This window comes from Phacochoerus africanus, chromosome 6 (genome assembly GCF_016906955.1).
Source record: "Phacochoerus africanus isolate WHEZ1 chromosome 6, ROS_Pafr_v1, whole genome shotgun sequence".
In the NCBI taxonomy this organism is placed as follows: domain Eukaryota; kingdom Metazoa; phylum Chordata; class Mammalia; order Artiodactyla; family Suidae; genus Phacochoerus; species Phacochoerus africanus.
The window spans coordinates 67,390,193-67,408,018 of record NC_062549.1 but is presented as its reverse complement, the minus strand read 5'-3'; the positions used below and the strand labels follow the sequence as shown (position 1 = coordinate 67,408,018).

General features: G+C 43.2%; 1 protein-coding gene across 1 annotated transcript in view; it reads right to left on the bottom strand.

Moving 5' to 3' along the window:
* The window catches only part of CPA6 (carboxypeptidase A6), a 248,588-nt gene extending 243,016 nt beyond the window's left edge, over positions 1-5,572 (bottom strand). Inside the window, exon 1 of the mRNA XM_047783795.1 lies at positions 5,177-5,572. Coding sequence (XP_047639751.1) covers positions 5,177-5,292 — 116 coding nt within the window. The 5' untranslated portion in view covers positions 5,293-5,572. The remainder of the gene's footprint in view (positions 1-5,176) is intronic.
* Positions 5,573-17,826: the final 12,254 nt, after the last annotated feature.

Sequence of the window (17,826 nt, the reverse complement as noted above, 5' to 3'; positions counted from 1 at the left end):
TGTCCTAAACATGGCTGGTGGCTGCTACAAGAGAGGCGAGGACAAGTGAGATACTTTTTATAGGAATGGAAAGAACTAGAGATAAACTTTAGGAATGAATGAAGAGGATAATTGAAGACTTGAAGGAAATAAACATAGTGAAGAATTAAAAAGGCCGAACCCACAATTTGCCATCCAAATGAGGACCCTTCTCAGACTGAAAGGGGGCACTGCTAGTTACCACCCCAGAACAGCAGGTGCAAACTAGGACAGGCCCTGACAAAGGACAGTTCATGGCCATCCTATGTGAAAAGGGCTTTATCTACCAACAAAGAAGAGAGCTCTCTGATTCATATGACCAAGAGGGACCTCTTGTATCCTACTCCTATGTTTCCAAAAGTTCAGAACATTACAAGGAAGCCACCATCAGCAAAAGAATTAAACGCTGCTGTTGAGTGTCTGAGGACCCCAGCTGGGGAGGTAAGGTGGAAAACAAGGACCACGTCCCCGAAGTCAAATAGGTTCCACCAGTCTCTATTTCTCAGATGTTTTCTCTTCCGTATGTTACATCCCAACTGGGTGCCTCTTTCCTTCACAGGATTTCGAGGACCAAACTGCCTTTAAAAAAATCTCATTTCCTTCAAGTCTCACTCCTGGATGGTCCCATGGATGACTAGAGAACTCGGGAAATAATTGGGGGGTGTGGGAGGGATGGCAGGGCGGAGCTTGAAGTGGGGGGCGGGTACCTCACGGACCAATCAGGACGCAGCAGCTGGCTGGAGGGCTGAGACCCGCCCTTCGCGCAAACCCAAGTTCTTGGGGGAAACGCCTGACACTGGAGCTCCTCCCCTAAGAAACTAGAAGGCAAAGAAACTGCTACAGAGAGCAGGGTCTTCACCAAATGCAGCCCAAGGGAGGAGGAGTCCGGGAGGCTTGGGCAGGCTGACCCAACACCAGGGGTTTCTGTTCCACCATGGAGCTGCTCTGGTGGCAGGAAATCCATTCTTTCCCCACCGCAGCCCAGGTACCAGTACAGGTGAGGAAGGAGGGGTGACCAGAACAGGTGTGGCCCGGGAAGGGACTCATAGCCCTCCCTCCTTCCTGTGCATTGTGCTCTCTTCCCACCCCAGAGCGGTCGCGGTCCCACACAGCACTCGAACACTGGTTACGGACTGATGCTTCGTACTTTCTTTACTACACTGCAAGCTGTTAAAGGGCATCGGCTCGGTCCATCGAAGCTCTTGGCACCAACGGGCACTGGAATAACACTCACTGAAGGAATGTGGCACACACCACGACCACTTTCTGCGCTACTTTTATTTTAGTAAATATCTAAAGTTTATCTTTTATTTTTCTATCCCTTATGGTCTCTGCCTTTCTAATAATGTTTTGCCACCAGCAACTCATCTTCACCCTAGAAAAGGTAAACGAGGTTAAACTTCAAATTTTACCCCCATCATCTACTCTTTCCTTTGTTATCCTGAAACTATCACTGCCCCAAACAAGGTTAAAGCTTCAGTTTTTCTGAAAAGCCATTTTTTGTTCCTGTACCTGAATAGGTGGCAGAGTGAAATGTAGTTTATGGAATCAGGCAGGGTTGCTTGGTTACAGCAACCAGGGGTTAGTTAGCTGTGAACTTGGGTTACCCTGTCCGTCCTTCATTTAGCTTCTCTGTAAATGAGGGTACCAAAAACTGTATAAAGCTATTGAGAAATTAATGTTTTTATCAATGTTTGCATTAAGTACTGGTTAAGTATTTGTAAGTACTTCACAGGGTAAAATTGCCAAGTACCAAGAATCATGCAATATCCATGCTATTGCATTTAATTCCTAACAACTTGGCAAGGAAGGTTGATATTGTCTCCATTTTCCAGATGGAGAAACTGAGGCTCAGAGAGGTTAAGGAATTTACCCAAGGTAATGGAGCTACTAGATGTGGGAAAGCAAAAATTGAAAGCCAGGAAGTTGAACTTCAGGACTTACAATGATTACACATGAAGAAGTTAGCAAATAAGTTATTGAAGAATCATGGCCACTTTTGTTCTATAGCATTGCCACAATTTATTTTGTCACTGGCTTAGATCTCTTTTTGCCATGACTGAAAAAAAAATCTATGCTAATTTCATGTAATGCAGAAGATCCTTATTTTTTTGCCCTCAAGATCAAGGTATAATAAATAACCAGGTGGGCTTCCAGGAATACAAGGAGATAAAGGAAAAAGAGAACAGAGAGTGATGTTTGCCTTGTTAGTCTCATTCACTGATTGATACTTATCACCAAAGTGTTTAACCTGTGTTTGTAGCCCTTAAAACCTGCTAACAGTATCAATAAACATTACCTGATAAGTTGTTTTCCACACTTGGCTTCATTCCTTCTCTACATATTTGTAAAATCTTCTTTGTATAACGTGTAATTTGATATAGTTATCCCAAAAGGTACTGGTTTTTGTCAGATTTTCCTTGTAGTCTCTCTACATTTTATTTTTCTTTAGGTGCTTAACTTGCCATTTCCCAGGCAGGCCTTATACAAGTGGCATCTCACAACTGTCACTAGTTTATGTAGAAAGAAGACCAGGCTTCGTAGCTACTCTGAGGAAGAAGGCTGCTCTGTCCAGAATATTCTACTTTTTGTTCATGCTTAGAGTTCTATGAAGGATAATCATAGATTATTAGATCTCAACCAAGACCTACAAAAATATTTTTATAAAAATGCAAGAAATAGGGCTGCTCTGCAATTGTTAACAACAAAATACAAACAAATTACTCAGTGGAAAAAAATAAGGTATTTTTATTTTTGTCTTTTTAGGGCCACACCTGCGTCAAATGAAGATTCCCAGGCTAGGGGTCGAATCAGTGCTGACCTACACCACAGCTCATGGCAATGCCAAATCCTCAACCCACTAAGCAAGGCTAGGCATCAAACCTGCGTCCCCATGGATGCTAGTCAGATTTGTTTCCACAGAGCCACGAAGGGAACTCCAAAAATAAAGCAGTTTAGAATGATAATTTTGAATGGGCAATGCTAAATATTATCCTAAATACTATTCTACCACATTCCACCAAGTTCTTGTTCCCTGAAGAGCTAGTTCTTGGGGCAGTAAAGCAAAATAACCTCAAACCTAGGCAGCATTTCTGTCTTTGATGAGAGAATGATATATCTAAGGAAGGGAAAATAAAATCCCCCCTTTTTTGCCACACCTGTGGCATATGGTTCCTGGGCCAGGGATCAAAACCAAGCCACACCTGTGACCTACACTACAGCTGCGGCAACACCAGATCCTTAACCCACTGTGCAGGGCTCTAGGTCCAACCCGAGGCTCAGAAGCACCCCGAGCCACCAAAAAGATAATGCCAGGTCCTTAACCCACTGCACCACAGTGGGAACTCCCCAGATCCCCCATTTTTGATGGTGAGTATGCTCAAAGACTTCTGGTTTTTGAGACTCTCTCTTGTGATGGACACATGAGACTCCCTTCAGTTTCTCATTGTTTCATCTTTTCCTTCCAACCTTCAGACACCTATAATTTAGACATTTGGGACTAATTGTATAGCAGCCAAATAGAAAAAGGCAACTATGACTTTCCTTGCAGAACAGTGAAAAAGGTAGTGCAACTTCCTCCAGAAATAGTCCAAATTTTGTAAGAAAAGGACTCTTCCATTGGCCTTATTTCCACTGCTAAGTGGTGCTTGGGAAGGGTGCACACCTGCCGAGCTGATGCCGGCCTGGTCCTCACCATTGATGAGCGCCACACACTGAAATCATTATGAATGGGGCCACAGCTGAGTGAAGCGGTGTGGTCCTATGTCTCAGAGGCACGTCCAAATCTGATGTATGTTTATCACATGGCCTGACATCCACTAAGAGTAAACCCTCCACAACCTTAACCTGATTGTCAGTCTTTGTGACACTGACATATCTCCAAGGGCAGTGACAAGTGACTGAATGTAAAGCCTGGACCCTGTGTGTCCAGGAGACAGAAAAGCAGCCCTCAGACATTAACACCTGTTTCTCCTGGGGACACCCAGGTGGCAAATTTGGGGACTGTATTACCATCCACAGCCTTTTATCCCCAAACACCTCCACCTCTCATCCTGCGTCCCTTTAAGCTAAGGGCATGTTTTAAAAATTTCCTCTACAAGCGCCGATTCAGGGGGACTCTAAAGCAGCACCCAGAACCTTCAGGAGAAAGGGAAGCAATTCTCTCCCCCAAGGTCACACTTATAAACTCTTCTCCACACTGTTCCTGGAAAAAATAGCTTTGCTTTAAGACCTGGCCATAATCCAGATTCCTCAACTGGCCATTATTAAGCAATAGAGACTATTTTTAAGAAGATTGAAGACACTGGCTTTCTTCCACTGTAGAAAGGAATTGAACTAGAGAAGCTATTTAAGGTTCTTCCAGCCCTAAAATGCAGGAATGCCGTAATTTCCAGATTCAAAGAACAACCCCCTGCAAATTCAAGCAAAGCACATGCTGTAGATTTCACAGCAAGCCTTCAGGATAATAAGACGGGCGCAGTCCCACACTAGCCCGGAGCTGCCTTATGGGAGGCGAACACAAAGCGAGCTAACCCACAGAGGGGGGAAAATGAACGGTTTCTCCCCCTCAGAAAAACACTCATAATTTTACAGTTGGCTATTTTTATTCTGCTTATTTTGAGTTGACTCATTTGCATCACTCAGATTTGAAAATCTTTCTAATAACCATGCTGTAGGCTAACAAGCACTAAAAAAAAAAAAAAAAAAAAAATCACACTTGATCCTTAAATTCATCACTGGTATATTTCCACCCATGGCTCCTGCGTACCGTCCTAAAGAGGAAGCCTCAGTTTTCAGGTCAAAATCCACATGGTACAACAGCATCCTTCCTGCCAAGTGGCAACCAAGGCAGATACTGCACGTACTGGCTATGGCTGCTCCAGAGACAGTCCACATCAATACTCGTCCACAGCTGAAGTTGGCACCTCATGAACCAGTGTGAGAAACTAGACTTGCTCTCCAAAGAGCTGGGGACGGCCTGTACATTTCATGTTAGGTAACCAGCAAAGTGACACAGCATGTTAGGTGATCCAGAAAGTGACACAGATTCACGCAAAGATCACAGAGCAGGAAAAAAAGAGGCGTGCTCAGGAGCCAGCCAGTTGTCCCCCCAACCCCCGTCCAACTCCAAGCAGGGCACGAAAGCCGCTCCACTTACCCAGCATAGCGGTTGCTGTAGAGGTGGCTGTGCCCTGGTTGCAGAATCTTCAGAGAGAGCAAGCAAAGAGGCAGAAAAGCGGCTGTGGGGCTTCTGGGCTTCCCGAGGAACTTCATGGTGTGAGGGTGAGAGGAGCTGACAGTCCCTCCCGCAGTGGCAGTCACCGAGCACCCCCTCCGCACGTGGCCCCAGGAAGAGGGTGGAGGAGTGGGGTGGGAGTTAGCAAAATGTGACACTTCTCTCCAGCGTCAAAGGAAAAAAAGTTTAAACAGCTGAGGGAGGGGAGTTGCTGTTAGGACTTGGTCTTGGCCCGGGAAGTAGCAGCACACACAGCCCAGCCTTAACCAGGGGGCTGGGCCTCCCCTGTGCTGACTCACTGCAGGGGCTTGCTGGGTGCTGCTGCATCTGGGTAACTCCTCTTTTTGTGTTTTTGGCTTTTGCTTTTCTTCCCAATTTAGGCCCCTACCTTTTTTGGGATCACCTCCTCCTTCTGTTGCCTCCCCCACAGAGGACTCTACCCATCCTAATTGCGGAAGGTGGGTTGGAGGATGAGCTAAACACACAGGCATGGAACATTCCAGGCTTCGCCTTTTGATCTCCCGTGGCAAATTTCCATGCAGATTCCACATCCTGAGAGGCATGGTGAATGGTCTGGATGAGCTGGGGTCCCTGGGTACAGCTGGCCAGCCCTGGTCCGGCTCCCACCTGCTCCAGGCCAGGGCAGCCTCTGTCCTAGGCTTCGGAGAGCTCCTGTGTTCCCTCTGTGTCAGCGGCACCCAGACCTGCAGCTAGTTCAGAGGTTCTCCGGAACAGCCTCCTGGCTCTGCATCACCTTTGCTGCACATTTGGAACCATTTAGCGAGCCAGGCCTTTTAAATCAGACTTCCGGGGGTGGGGGGGATGGGATCAGTGGTTTAAAAGCTCCTCAGGTGATTCCAGCTTCCAGCCACCCTGCTGGTGCATACAAATCACCTGGGGATCTTGCTAAAGTGCGGCTTCTATTGCCGCAGGTTGGGGCTGGGGCCCCAGATTCTGCATTTCTCACAAGCTTCCAGCTGATGCCTGTACTGCTGATGCTTCAATCACACTTTGAGGAGCAAGGCTTCACTTTTTTCTTTTTATTTCTTTTTTTTTTTTAGGGCCGCACCTGCAGCATATGGAAGTTCCCAGGCTAGGGGTCAAATCAGAGCTGCAGCTACTGGCCTATGCCACAGCCACAGCAATGTGGGTCTGAGCTGTGTCTGTGACCTACAATGAAGCTTGAGGCAAGGTCGGCTCCTTAACCTGCTGAGCAAAACCAGGGATCTAACCCACATCCTCATGGATAATACTAGTCAGGTTCTTAACCTGCTGAGCCACAGTGGCAACTCCACAGGGCTTCACTTTTTTTTTTTTAGGGCTTCACTTTAGAAAGAGGTCTGCTTTTTCCTCTTTGAAAGCAAGGGGGTGGAGAGAAAACTTGGAGCAAAACAGTTCCTTCTTTTTTTTCCCACATTGGTGATGAAGAAGGTTTTTTTGCAGTCACTTGCTTCTATCCTGATACACCGGAAAACCCACCTTGAGGAGTGCTTTGCTCTAATAAATAAGGACATTCTCTAGGGTGCCTCCCGCTGGCCCCCAGGCCCAGTCCCCGCCCCTGTCGAGCTCTGGAAGGCTGAGCCAATGTCTCTCCATCACTCTCACACCAATTATTTATTACCTTTCCTGAAGACTGGCAGCCAAGAACTCCTGTATCTTCCACCACAATCTCCACCAGAGCCCCTGGGAGCAGAGAAAGCAACCAGTCTCTCCCCATTGTTCTCCACCAAGGGAGCTGAGGCAACCTCAGTGTGGCCACAACAGCTGAAAGGACTTTCATGTGTGATGATTCTCGATTGTCTCCAATTACCTCAGGATTATAATTCCTTCTCTGTGTTCCTCTCCCTGACACCTGCGACATCCTCTACTGTAGGGTGGGGCGCTTCCAATTTGTTTGACTGGCTTCCTCACAAGGCTGCCTTCTCCTTGAATGCAGAACTGTATCCCTTTCATCGTTTTTTTGTTTGTTTGTTTGTTTGTTTTTTTCTTTTGTCTTTTTAGGGCCACACCCGGGCATATGGAGGTTCCCAGGCTAGGGGTCAAATCAGAGCTACAGCTGCCACCAGCCTACGCCATAGCCATAGTAATGTCAGATCAAAGCCATGTCTGCGACTGCCACCATACCTCACAGCAACGCCAGATCCTTAACCCACTGAGCAAGGTCAGGGATCGAACCCACAACCTCATTGCTCCTAACCGGATTCATTTCCTCCGAGCAATAATGGAAACCCTTTCATCTTGCGTGTCCTCCTTTTCTCTTCTAGAGGAGCACAGTGTTCACTGAAGGAAGGATTGACAATGTTTGTTGAATGACTGATGAACCTGGGAAGGGATTCATTCAACAAACATTTAGTCTGTGGCCTCCGTATCCAGAGGAGTGGCCACTTGGGCAGCCAAAAGCTGTCTGGCTGGCTTTGAGGGGTGGACTTGCCCAGCCCTCCTGGTTTTGTTTCTTGTTTATGTTGTTTTCTTCCTTCCTATCTTCATAGCCTAGAACTTTGGTCTTTGTAAACTGGTCTTTGTGAACTGGCTGCTGTGCAAAACTCATAGCAATGTTTCCTGGGGCCTTTTCTTCGAGGCCAGGAAAGTCTATATACCAGCCAGTGAGCTGTTGAAATAAGAGGTTACTGTGTAAATAAAACACTTCATCTCTTTGCATTTTGTTGTGTCAGAGCAATGTATAAATCTGTCATATTATATCACAACATTAAACTAGGAATGTTTAGTCTCTGACTAGGGATTAAGCTCATCCTCAAATCATTCTGAAGGGCTGGATCCAGTGAGCATGTTTAGCAAAGGCTCTCCAGGCCCCGAGACCAAGGTAATAACTGCCTGAGCCATCAAACATGCAAAATACCCAGGAGACATCCTATAACCTTCCTAAAAATTTCAGATCAAAGAGAGGTTCTCAAACAATAGAAGCCATTCCTAACAATCTTCCTCTGCTTTTCTAAGGGCCAGGTTACCCGGTCAGACTTCCCTTGGAGCAGATAAGCGCCCATAAAATGAGTGCTAAACGGAGTCCATTTAGCAGGGGGGGAGGAGAAGGGAATGGCTTTACAGATGAATTCAAAAATAAAAGTTCCACTTTTAAGGCACTGAGAGGGAGTGAATTATTAAACCAGTTAGAGATTCAGAGATGGAAAGAGGAGAAATTCTACTTACTGGCTATGGCTTTGTCATATTCTAGTGGAAGAGTGAACTTTCTTAAAGGAAATATTACCCTGCAGAGAAAAACAGTAAACTACAATAGGGAAAGGAAATGTCCTCCTTGATTTGGGTTCATTGCTGTGGATGATTAGGTTTTAATGTTTGTTCCAGATCTGGGATTCTGTGATGCTATGGGGGGAAGATTTTTGCAAAACCCTTTCTTAGGGATCTGAGTGAGAGCCATTCCCATTAGGAAGCTGGTAAAGACCTCATGAGGGGAAGGTAACCGGCTGGGTTGCGCTTTGCGGTAAAAGCATCCCTCCCCTTTGCAGGTGGGTTTGTGCTCAGGTCTCAGCATCTTATTGACAGAGATCTTATTGCTGGTCAGGTCTCTTCTGTGGCTTCCTGCCACTGTTCCAACATGTGAGGAAAGAGCAAATGTGAAGTTGGGTTACAGCCTCCCGCGGTCTTGGCAGTTCTGTGAGGAATGTTCCGAAGCTCTTTTAACAACACATCATGAACAATTCCTTCCCAGCTGTCGTCTTCAGGACCAGCCCCTAACCTCACTTGCCTCTATGTTTTTTATCTTTCTCTTGTCAACTATCCATATCTCTCCTTCCTCAGACACAAGCTACTTTTCTTCTTTTTTTTTTTTTTTCCTGGCTTCTCAAAAGTAGACTCTTGAACCTTGACAATTTGCTTTGCATCCCTACCACCCCAACGAAATGTCCTCTTTTGTATATTTTTTATTGAAAAATTGAAGTGTAATGGACCTATAACATTAGGTTAGTTTCAGGTGTTCAACATGATGATTCAGTATTTGGATCTACTGCTAAATGATCACCACAGGACATCTAGTTAACAGTTACAAAATTTTTTTTTCATGTGAGGAGAACTTTTAAGATCTATTCTCTTACCAGTTCTCAAATATGACATATACAGTATTATTAACTCTAGTCACCATCCTGTACGTGACATCCCCATGGCTTATTTATTTTATAATTTGAAGTTTGGACTTTGTGACCTACGTCTGGCAACCACAAACATGTTTTCTGCATCCATAGAGCTTGTGTTTTTTGGTTTAGATCTCACATATAAGTGAGGTAGTGCAGCATTTGTCCTGAAACTTTCTCGTAAAAATCAGAGGTGATCTCCAAATGGAACACGCATTGCTCCCAGCCCATTCTGCATCGGCACAGCTTCTAAGGCCGTTACCACTACCTGTTTGAAATTCTCTTCTCTCTTAGAATCAGAGACATGGTCCTCTCCTGTTTTGCTCTTTCCTAGGGTTTCTTCTCTATTTTTTGCATGGTTAAAAAGTAGATGTTTTATGGAGGTCTTTGTTTTGACTCTCTCCTCTTCTTGATGTATTGTGGAATGAAACAGTGGCGAATGGTTTCATGGAAGAGATGGACTTGATCTGGGTCTGAAAGAGACGGTCGGATTTAGCCAGACAGGGATAGGAAGGCTGGATAGAGATGGTCCTTATTGTTAAGGAGACATTGTAAACAAACACAGAAGATATGTCCCCAACTCTGTGACACTTTGTGCCAGGGGAGGGGCTGGGCAGATAAATAAATACATCATGACACTTTGTGGTTTAATTATATAGAAACAAGTCACAGATGCTATGATAAAAGGTTAAGAGGGAATGGATCACATGAGTAGGGTGTCCTGAGAAAGTGGAATGTTTGAGCCAAAAATGAGAAAGATGTGGCTGTACCAAGAAAAGGGTAGTGCTGTGGAGGGGGTGGGGACAGGATGAACAACTCTCCAATCCCTTTACCTAGGGCAGAGAGAGATGAAAAAAAGACAAAAACAAAGAAGAATGGAAAAAATGTAACAACGGTGGAGTTCCTGTGGTGGCTTAGCTGCAACAAACCTGACTAGTATCCAGGAGGACTCGGGTTCGATCCCTAGTCTGGCTCAGTGGGTTAAGGATCTGGTGTTGCCGTGAGCTGTGGTGTGGGTCCCAAACACAGCTCGGATCTGGCATTGCTGTGGCTTCAGTGTAAGCTGGCAGCTGCAGCTCCAATTCAACCCCTAGCCTGGGAACTTCCTTATGCTGCAAGTACAGCCCCCACCCTCACCAAAAAAAAAAAAAAGGAATAGAAAAGATTAAGTTTTAAACAAAACTTGTACTAAAAAGACCAAGGGTGGGGGTGGAGAATTTTGTGAGGAATGAGAGAAGTCAGACAGGCAGCAATGTTCAACCTTCAGACATAATAGATGTTTATAAAGGTGGAGGGAGGAAGAAACTGCTAAGGGACAGAGAAAGAGTAAACAGAAAAATAAAGGAGCTCTGTTCCAATTGGCTATAGAGATAAATAAATGTCTTTTTCAGTGTATCTAAAATTCCAAGAAAATAGGGAACTCAAACTAATAATACTTTCAGTACTACGATTTTTTAAAAAAATATTCTTACATGAGTTCCCGTCATGGCTCAGTGGTTAACGAAACCAACTAGGAACCATGAGGTTGCGGGTTCGATCCCTGGCCTTGCTCAGTGGGTTAAGGATCTGGCATTACCATGAGGTGTGGTGTAGGTCGCAGATGCGGCTTGGATCTGGCGTTGCTGTGGCTCTGACGTAGGCTGTCAGCTACAGCTTCGATTCGACCCCTAGCCTGTGAACCTCCACATGCCGTGGGTACAGCCCTAGAAAAGGCAACAAGACAAAAAACAAACAAAACAAAACAAAACAAAAAAACTCTTGCAGAAACTAACTTAGAAACATATTAAGAATCCAAGTTCACATAATTAAGGTAAACTTTTGGTAAATAGACGAGTAATTTTGGTGAATAAAAAACAGCAATATTTTCTCTGATTTATCAATGTTAACTATAATGTAAAAAGCACATTTTAAATTCTATTAGGAACACGTTTTCTCTAAACTTATGCAGATATACTGACTGGTTGTGAAAAATGTCAATGTCTCTACAACTGAATCGAGTCATTATTTTGACAAAAACTATTTTAGTAGGGACCGTGTTTTGTAGTATGTCAGCTTGAAGATAATTTCCAAGGTCTTTAGGAACTTAATAATAAAATGACAGTTGAAAAATGGGCAAAAGATATGGATAGATATGTCTCCAAAGAAGATATACAAATGGCCCATAGACACGTAAAAAAGATGCTCAGCATCACTGGTTGTGCATCAAACCACAATGAGATACCACTTCACGTGCACCAAGATGGTTGTACTTATGGATACAATAATGAGTGTTGGTGAGAGTGTATGAAATTTGGAACCCGCAGCTACTGCTGGTATAAATGTAAAATAACGCAGCTGCTGTGGAAAAGAGTTCTGTAGTTCTTCAAAGATTAAATAGAGGGTTACCTTGTGATCTAGGAATTCCATTCCTAAGCATCACTCAAGAAAATTCAAAACTTGTGTTCATACCAAAACTTGTATACAAATGGTCATAGCAGCATCATTCACAGTAATCCAAAAAGTGGAGACAACCCACATGTCCACCAGCTGATGAAGAGATAAGCAAAATGTGGTATATCCGTACAATGGAATATTATTTGGCCATAAAAGGCATGAAATACTGATACTTGATAAAACATCCATGAACCTTGAAAATGTTATGCTAAGTGAAAGGAGCCAGACACAAAAGGCCACATGTAGTACATTCTACTTATATGAAACATCCAGAAAACATACAATATAGAGACATGAAGTATATTAGCAGTGCTGAGAGTGGGAGAGGGGAGTTACAGAGAGTGACTGCTAATGGGTATGGATTTTCTTTTTGGGGTGAGGAAAATACTTTGGAACTGGATAATGATGATTGTTGTACAGTCCTGTGAGTATACTAAAAATCACCAGATTACACATATTAAAATGGTGAATTTTATGGTACATGAATTATATCTCAGTTCCTGCTGTGTTGCAGCAGTGTGTTAAGGATCCAGGGTTGTCATTGCAGAGGCTCGGGTTGCTGCTGTGGTGCCAGTTTGATCCCTGCCCTGGAAACTTCCACATGATGTGAACGAATCCAAAAAAAAATTTTTTTTTTGTCTTTTTTGTTGTTGTTGTTGTTGCTATTTCTTGGGCCGCTCCCGCGGCATATGGAGGTTCCCAGGCTAGGGGTCGAATCGGAGCTGTAGCCACCGGCCTAGCCAGAGCCACAGCAATGCGGGATCCGAGCTGCGCCTGCAACCTACACCACAGCTCACGGCAACGCCGGATCGTTAACCCACTGAGCGAGGGCAGGGACCGAACCCGCAACCTCATGGTTCCTAGTCGGATTCGTTAACCACTGCGCCACGACGGGAACTCCCCCAAAAAAATTTTATCTCAATTTTCAAAAAGATGTCTAGGAGCTTTGAACCCTTAGACTGGGTAAAAAGAGATAATTAATGGATAATCACTGGATACCTAAATTATTTCAAAGTAAGCTAGACCACTGAAACATTGATCACTAAGGATGATTTTATATTTATATGCTTTTCCTTTTAATGTGCCACAGATAGGCTATATCTTTCATTAGTTTTTGCCATTTTCAGAAGGGATAAAAGTTGCAGCAAGTATGTGTCCTTGGAAAGTTGCATTATGTGTATTTATAAGCTCTCCTTGTTGGCTAAAACGCTGATTTGTGATAGGCAATTCTCCACTATTCGCTTTGAAATTTTTTCTGCGAAATAGAAGGTACTTTAGTTTGGTTTAAAGTTACAGTTAATATTGGTGTTTGAGACCATATGAGGAGCAACAGTGACAGAGAAATAAGACTACATATATGCTTCTATTTTTCAAGGAAAAGAATCATTTTCCCCTAAAATAGTACTTCCGTTGTTTTTCATTTTTTTTCCTTCTTTTTTTTGTTTTTTTTTTGTTTTCAGACCATTTACGCTCCTAAAACTTACTGAGGATTTCAAAGAGTTTGTGAGTCACAGCTACTGATACTGACTGTCTTGGAAACTGGCACTGAGAACTTTTAAAAATACTTATTTAATGACTGTTTGAAAGTAGTAACAATGAAAGCATTATGCTAATAACATCTTCTGAAATTACTTCTCGTAGTCTTGAAGGATTTATCCCAAAGTGCCCGTCTGTTCCCGAAAATTAAAGAGCACAAAGAAAGGCAAACCTTGGAATGCAAATTTTATTTGCCTTGGTTTATAATACCTGAGTCTGAAAAGCTATGGAATGCGTTAATAGCTCAGCAAAGTTTGCTCAATGTGGAAGAAATTGCTTCCTTGGTTTACTGTTTATTGCTCTCACTTACACTATGAAGGGTCAATGCCATCTACCTACATAGCAATGATTGCCTTATCAGAGTAACTTTCTGTACTTAATGTTGACTTTGTCACGTCCTGGATTATTTAAGAAAACAACAAAAAAGAGAAGAACAAAGAATCCTCATTTCTGAAAGAGTCAATACTTTCCCAATGATGTTAACTGCTCTGTTTATTTTTAACATTTTTGGTCACTTCAATTAAATAACAAGTATTGTTTCTCAAGTACCCACTTAATCCAATGTCTACATCTCCACTGATAATATATATATATATATATATATTTTGTCTTTTTGTCTTTTTAGGGCCGCACCCACGGCATATGGAAGTTCCCAGGCTAGGGGTCGAATCAGAGCTGTAACTGCAGGCCTGCACCCACAGCAATGCCAGATCCGAACCGCATCTGCGACCCACACCACAGCTCAGGGCATCGCCAGATCCTCAACCCACTGAGCAAGGCCAGGGATCGAACCTGCAACCTCATGATTCCTAAGTGGATTCGTTTCCACCATGCCATGATGGGAACTCCTCCACTGATAATATATATATATTTTTATTTTGGCACCCCACAAATCAGACCCTCAGTACAGAATGAAAAATAAAAATTTTAGGATATCTTTTGTATCTAAAACTATTATTTATGATCTCCCAGAGAACCTTTGCAAAATCACGAAGATTTGTTCTTTCACCTTGGAAAGCACTAGAAATAATTAGCTTTAAAAACTCTATATTCCTATTGATGGGTTGTGTGAGAAGAGATAGCAAATTAAAAGAGATGCATATCCTTCCCTAGGTAGAATCTTTATAAGTAAAATATTATTAGTACAAGTATTTCAGAAATTGTATCCTGAGTGAAGAGTTCCTGGGACTTTTTCAATGCCCTTGTGGTCCATGACATGTTTCTATTCATCAAAGTCCTGGTGCAGTTTTGATTGATGATAGTTTGCATCAACAGAAAAGTGTTGTTAGTCATCAATTCCAGTTATTCTTTAAAATGCTTATTGGCCTCAAGCTTATTCTTCATTTGAATCTGACATCTTCTAAGCCAGTGGCTCTGGCTTAGATGCCTGCATGAGCTTTTGCAAAAATACAGATGTCTCGACTCCAGACTTGCTAAATCTCTTTACTTGATAATCTTGGGATACTTTTAGCATATGTTTTGCATACTCTTGGTATGTTATTGTGTATTATGTCTCAGGATTATCATTTTATGTATCAGAATTATTTCCTCTGTAAAAAGTATGTTCATCAAGTCAACATTTCACAAGCTTCTTTGAAAATAGGCTTAATCATGGTCCTTAACAGGTATTTTACCAAAAAGGTTTGAAATGGCTTTATGATCTTGTTTTTCATGCCACGTAAAGAACAAATTTGCTTCTCAGTTGCGTCATCTGTTTATGAACACTCATCAGACCTTTCACATTGGAAAATTATCAGTAATAAATTAAGTACAGCTATTTGAGTCTCTGTCATCTGTAGACAGTTTTTATGACTCTGATGCTTTTTTGCTGTAGGTATGATGGTTTGAAAAGTCACCAACAATGGCAGAAAACAGTGAGTTTGATCATCCTTCCTCCTTCAAATCAGAAGCTGGGCAGTTTTTCTTCCAGTTTCTGCCCTCACCACTCTCATCATCTGGTTCTATGCTGGTCCCTTTCTTGCCCCTGCCTCCAAAGTTTTCCATGTTAACTGGCCTTCTTAATCCCTTTCTCCTTCATTTGGGGTTGTCTTCTTTTTCTCTTTCTTTTGTTTCTTACCTCTCCTGTTCTGGATGATTAGTTTTTTGGGTTTTGTTTTTGTTTTGCTTTTGAGGGCTGCACTCATGGCATATGGAAGTTCCCAGGGTAGGGGCTGGATCAAAGCTACAACTGCAGGCCTACACCATAGCCATAGCAATGTGGGATCCTTAACCCACTGAGCAAGGCCAGGGATTGAACCCTCATCCTCATGGATCCTAGTCAGATTCGTTTCTACTGCACCACAACGGGAACTCCCAGTTCTATGTCATTTTATCTACCCTTCTCTCAGGTCAGGGATCTCTCTACTTTTTTCCCCCAGGTCTTTTCTTTCCAATGTCAGCCCCCTTTCACTAGCCTCTGAATCCTATTGCCTCAGGACACTCCCTTCCTATTTCTCTCCTTTGTCCACACTTCCTTCAGGGCAAACTCCTTGTTGCATCATAAGCAAACTTTGTCCAGAATGCATTTCCAACTCCCTTTTACCTGCTTGCGAGAGCAGAAAACACTCCCACAATGTTTCTGAAACTGTTTCTGAGTTGCTCAGCAGACAGGGGATTCCCAAGTTGAAAATCAATCTGGTGCTTCCCTAAGTGCTTTAAGTGCTTTTCTGAATTAAAGGAAAGCATCAAATATCCGACCAGCATTTCAACACAAAAGTTAACAGCTGGTGTATAAAGAATCTCCTAGAGCCGCTTGTTATCTGAGTTAGGGTTTCTTTATTGAACTTTATTTGAAACATGCAACTTGGCATTAAACTCCCAGCTGCAAGATTTCTAAGAGGGTGAAAAACAGTCTGGGTACGGTTACATCAGCTACAAAGAAATAAACCTCTCTGAGATCTTGATTCTTTAGGCGGTCGTGCGTGGTAAGGATCGCCTTCTGCGCTGCTTAGAAGCATCTCTACAAACTGTCATTGGGACAGAGGGCGACTCTACTGGCTTCTTTTAGTCTGTGCCTTCTGGATCTTCGCCACCATTTGGAGGCAGAAGTCTATCACTCTTAGAGACATTTTCTTTGCTTTTGTCCAACAGTTACTGAGCAGAAACAAATACCCACTCAATTTTGATATAAGGGCCAAAAATTTTGGTGCACCAAATGTAATGTGATTTTTTTCAAATGTTATTGTTTGCCAGCACAACCCTTAAATAACAAGCACCTGGTTTACAATTATGCTGTCTACGTCATTTGTTAATTGTGCACTGATTTCCACCCTCTCCCCCCAACCCTCTTCCCACAACCTTCCTCAACTTAATTAATACTGAAAAAGCTTTCTGCATGCTGGGCATTTTTCTAAACCAGTGTGTCCCAAACTTGGCTGCACATTAGATTCAGCTGGGGTGCTTTAGAAAAAATCTTAGAGTGTCTAGGGAGGGAGTGCAGGATCACTATTTTTGACAGATTCTCAGGTGATTCTAAAATGCAGTGAAGCTTAGAAACCACTGTTCTATGTGATTTATCCATATCAACTTGCTGTCTTGGCTGTTACCACTCGGATTAGTGGACAATCCCAGGTCACATGGGTTGGTCGGTCCTGTTCTCGGTACCCATCTTGCGTGTCATAGATGATAAGTCATCATCCTTAACCTACTAACTCCTCCACTTGTCACCCAGGAAACTGCACCTGCACGCTGATTTTCTCCTAGTCCCCGTTTATAAATTCTCTTCTCCTTCCTGTTCTTCTAATATGGTTGGGCTCCAGAATTCAGACCATGGTCATCTCTTGTTTATCTTACACTTGTCCCCTTGATGCTCTCAGGCAGCCTTGCAGCTGGAAATACCACCCATATGCTGATAATGTTCACATTCCCCATTTATATTTCTAGCTCTGAATTTTCTCCTAAATTCCAGATCCCGAAGTCCAACTCTCTATTCAATATCTCTGCTTGGATGTTGAATAGTCATGATGACGGACATATCCAAAACAGAATGTATGGCTCTTTTCTGATTATCTCCTCCAAACCTACTCCTTCTACAGAAGCTTCCCTTTTAGTTGATTATTCTTTGAGTTGCTCAGATGAAAAAGAAGTCACCCTTGATTCCTCATGCTCTGAGCCTGTCGAATCTGTCAGAAGATCCCATGGCTCAGTTCTTCACAATTATCTCCAGACTCCAACCATTTCTGAGCACTTGTGCTGGTTGCTCAGAACCTGGTATGAGCTGCCATCACCTCTCTTGTACATCACTGCAAGCGCCTTCTCACTGTTCTCCCTGTAGTCCCCTCTCAGGACAGCCCTTGGAGTGATGCTTAAAGACATAGCTCTATTGTGCCAGTCCTCTGTATGGCTTTCCACTTACTGTAAAACCCACGAGTCTTAGCATGGCCTTCAAGACCCTGTGATTTAGCTCCCAGTCACCTCTCCGGCCTCATCTCCAACTACTTCCCACTTGCTCAGGTTGCAGCAGTGAGGCTAGGCTGAGTAATGGCCCCCAAAGATGTCCAC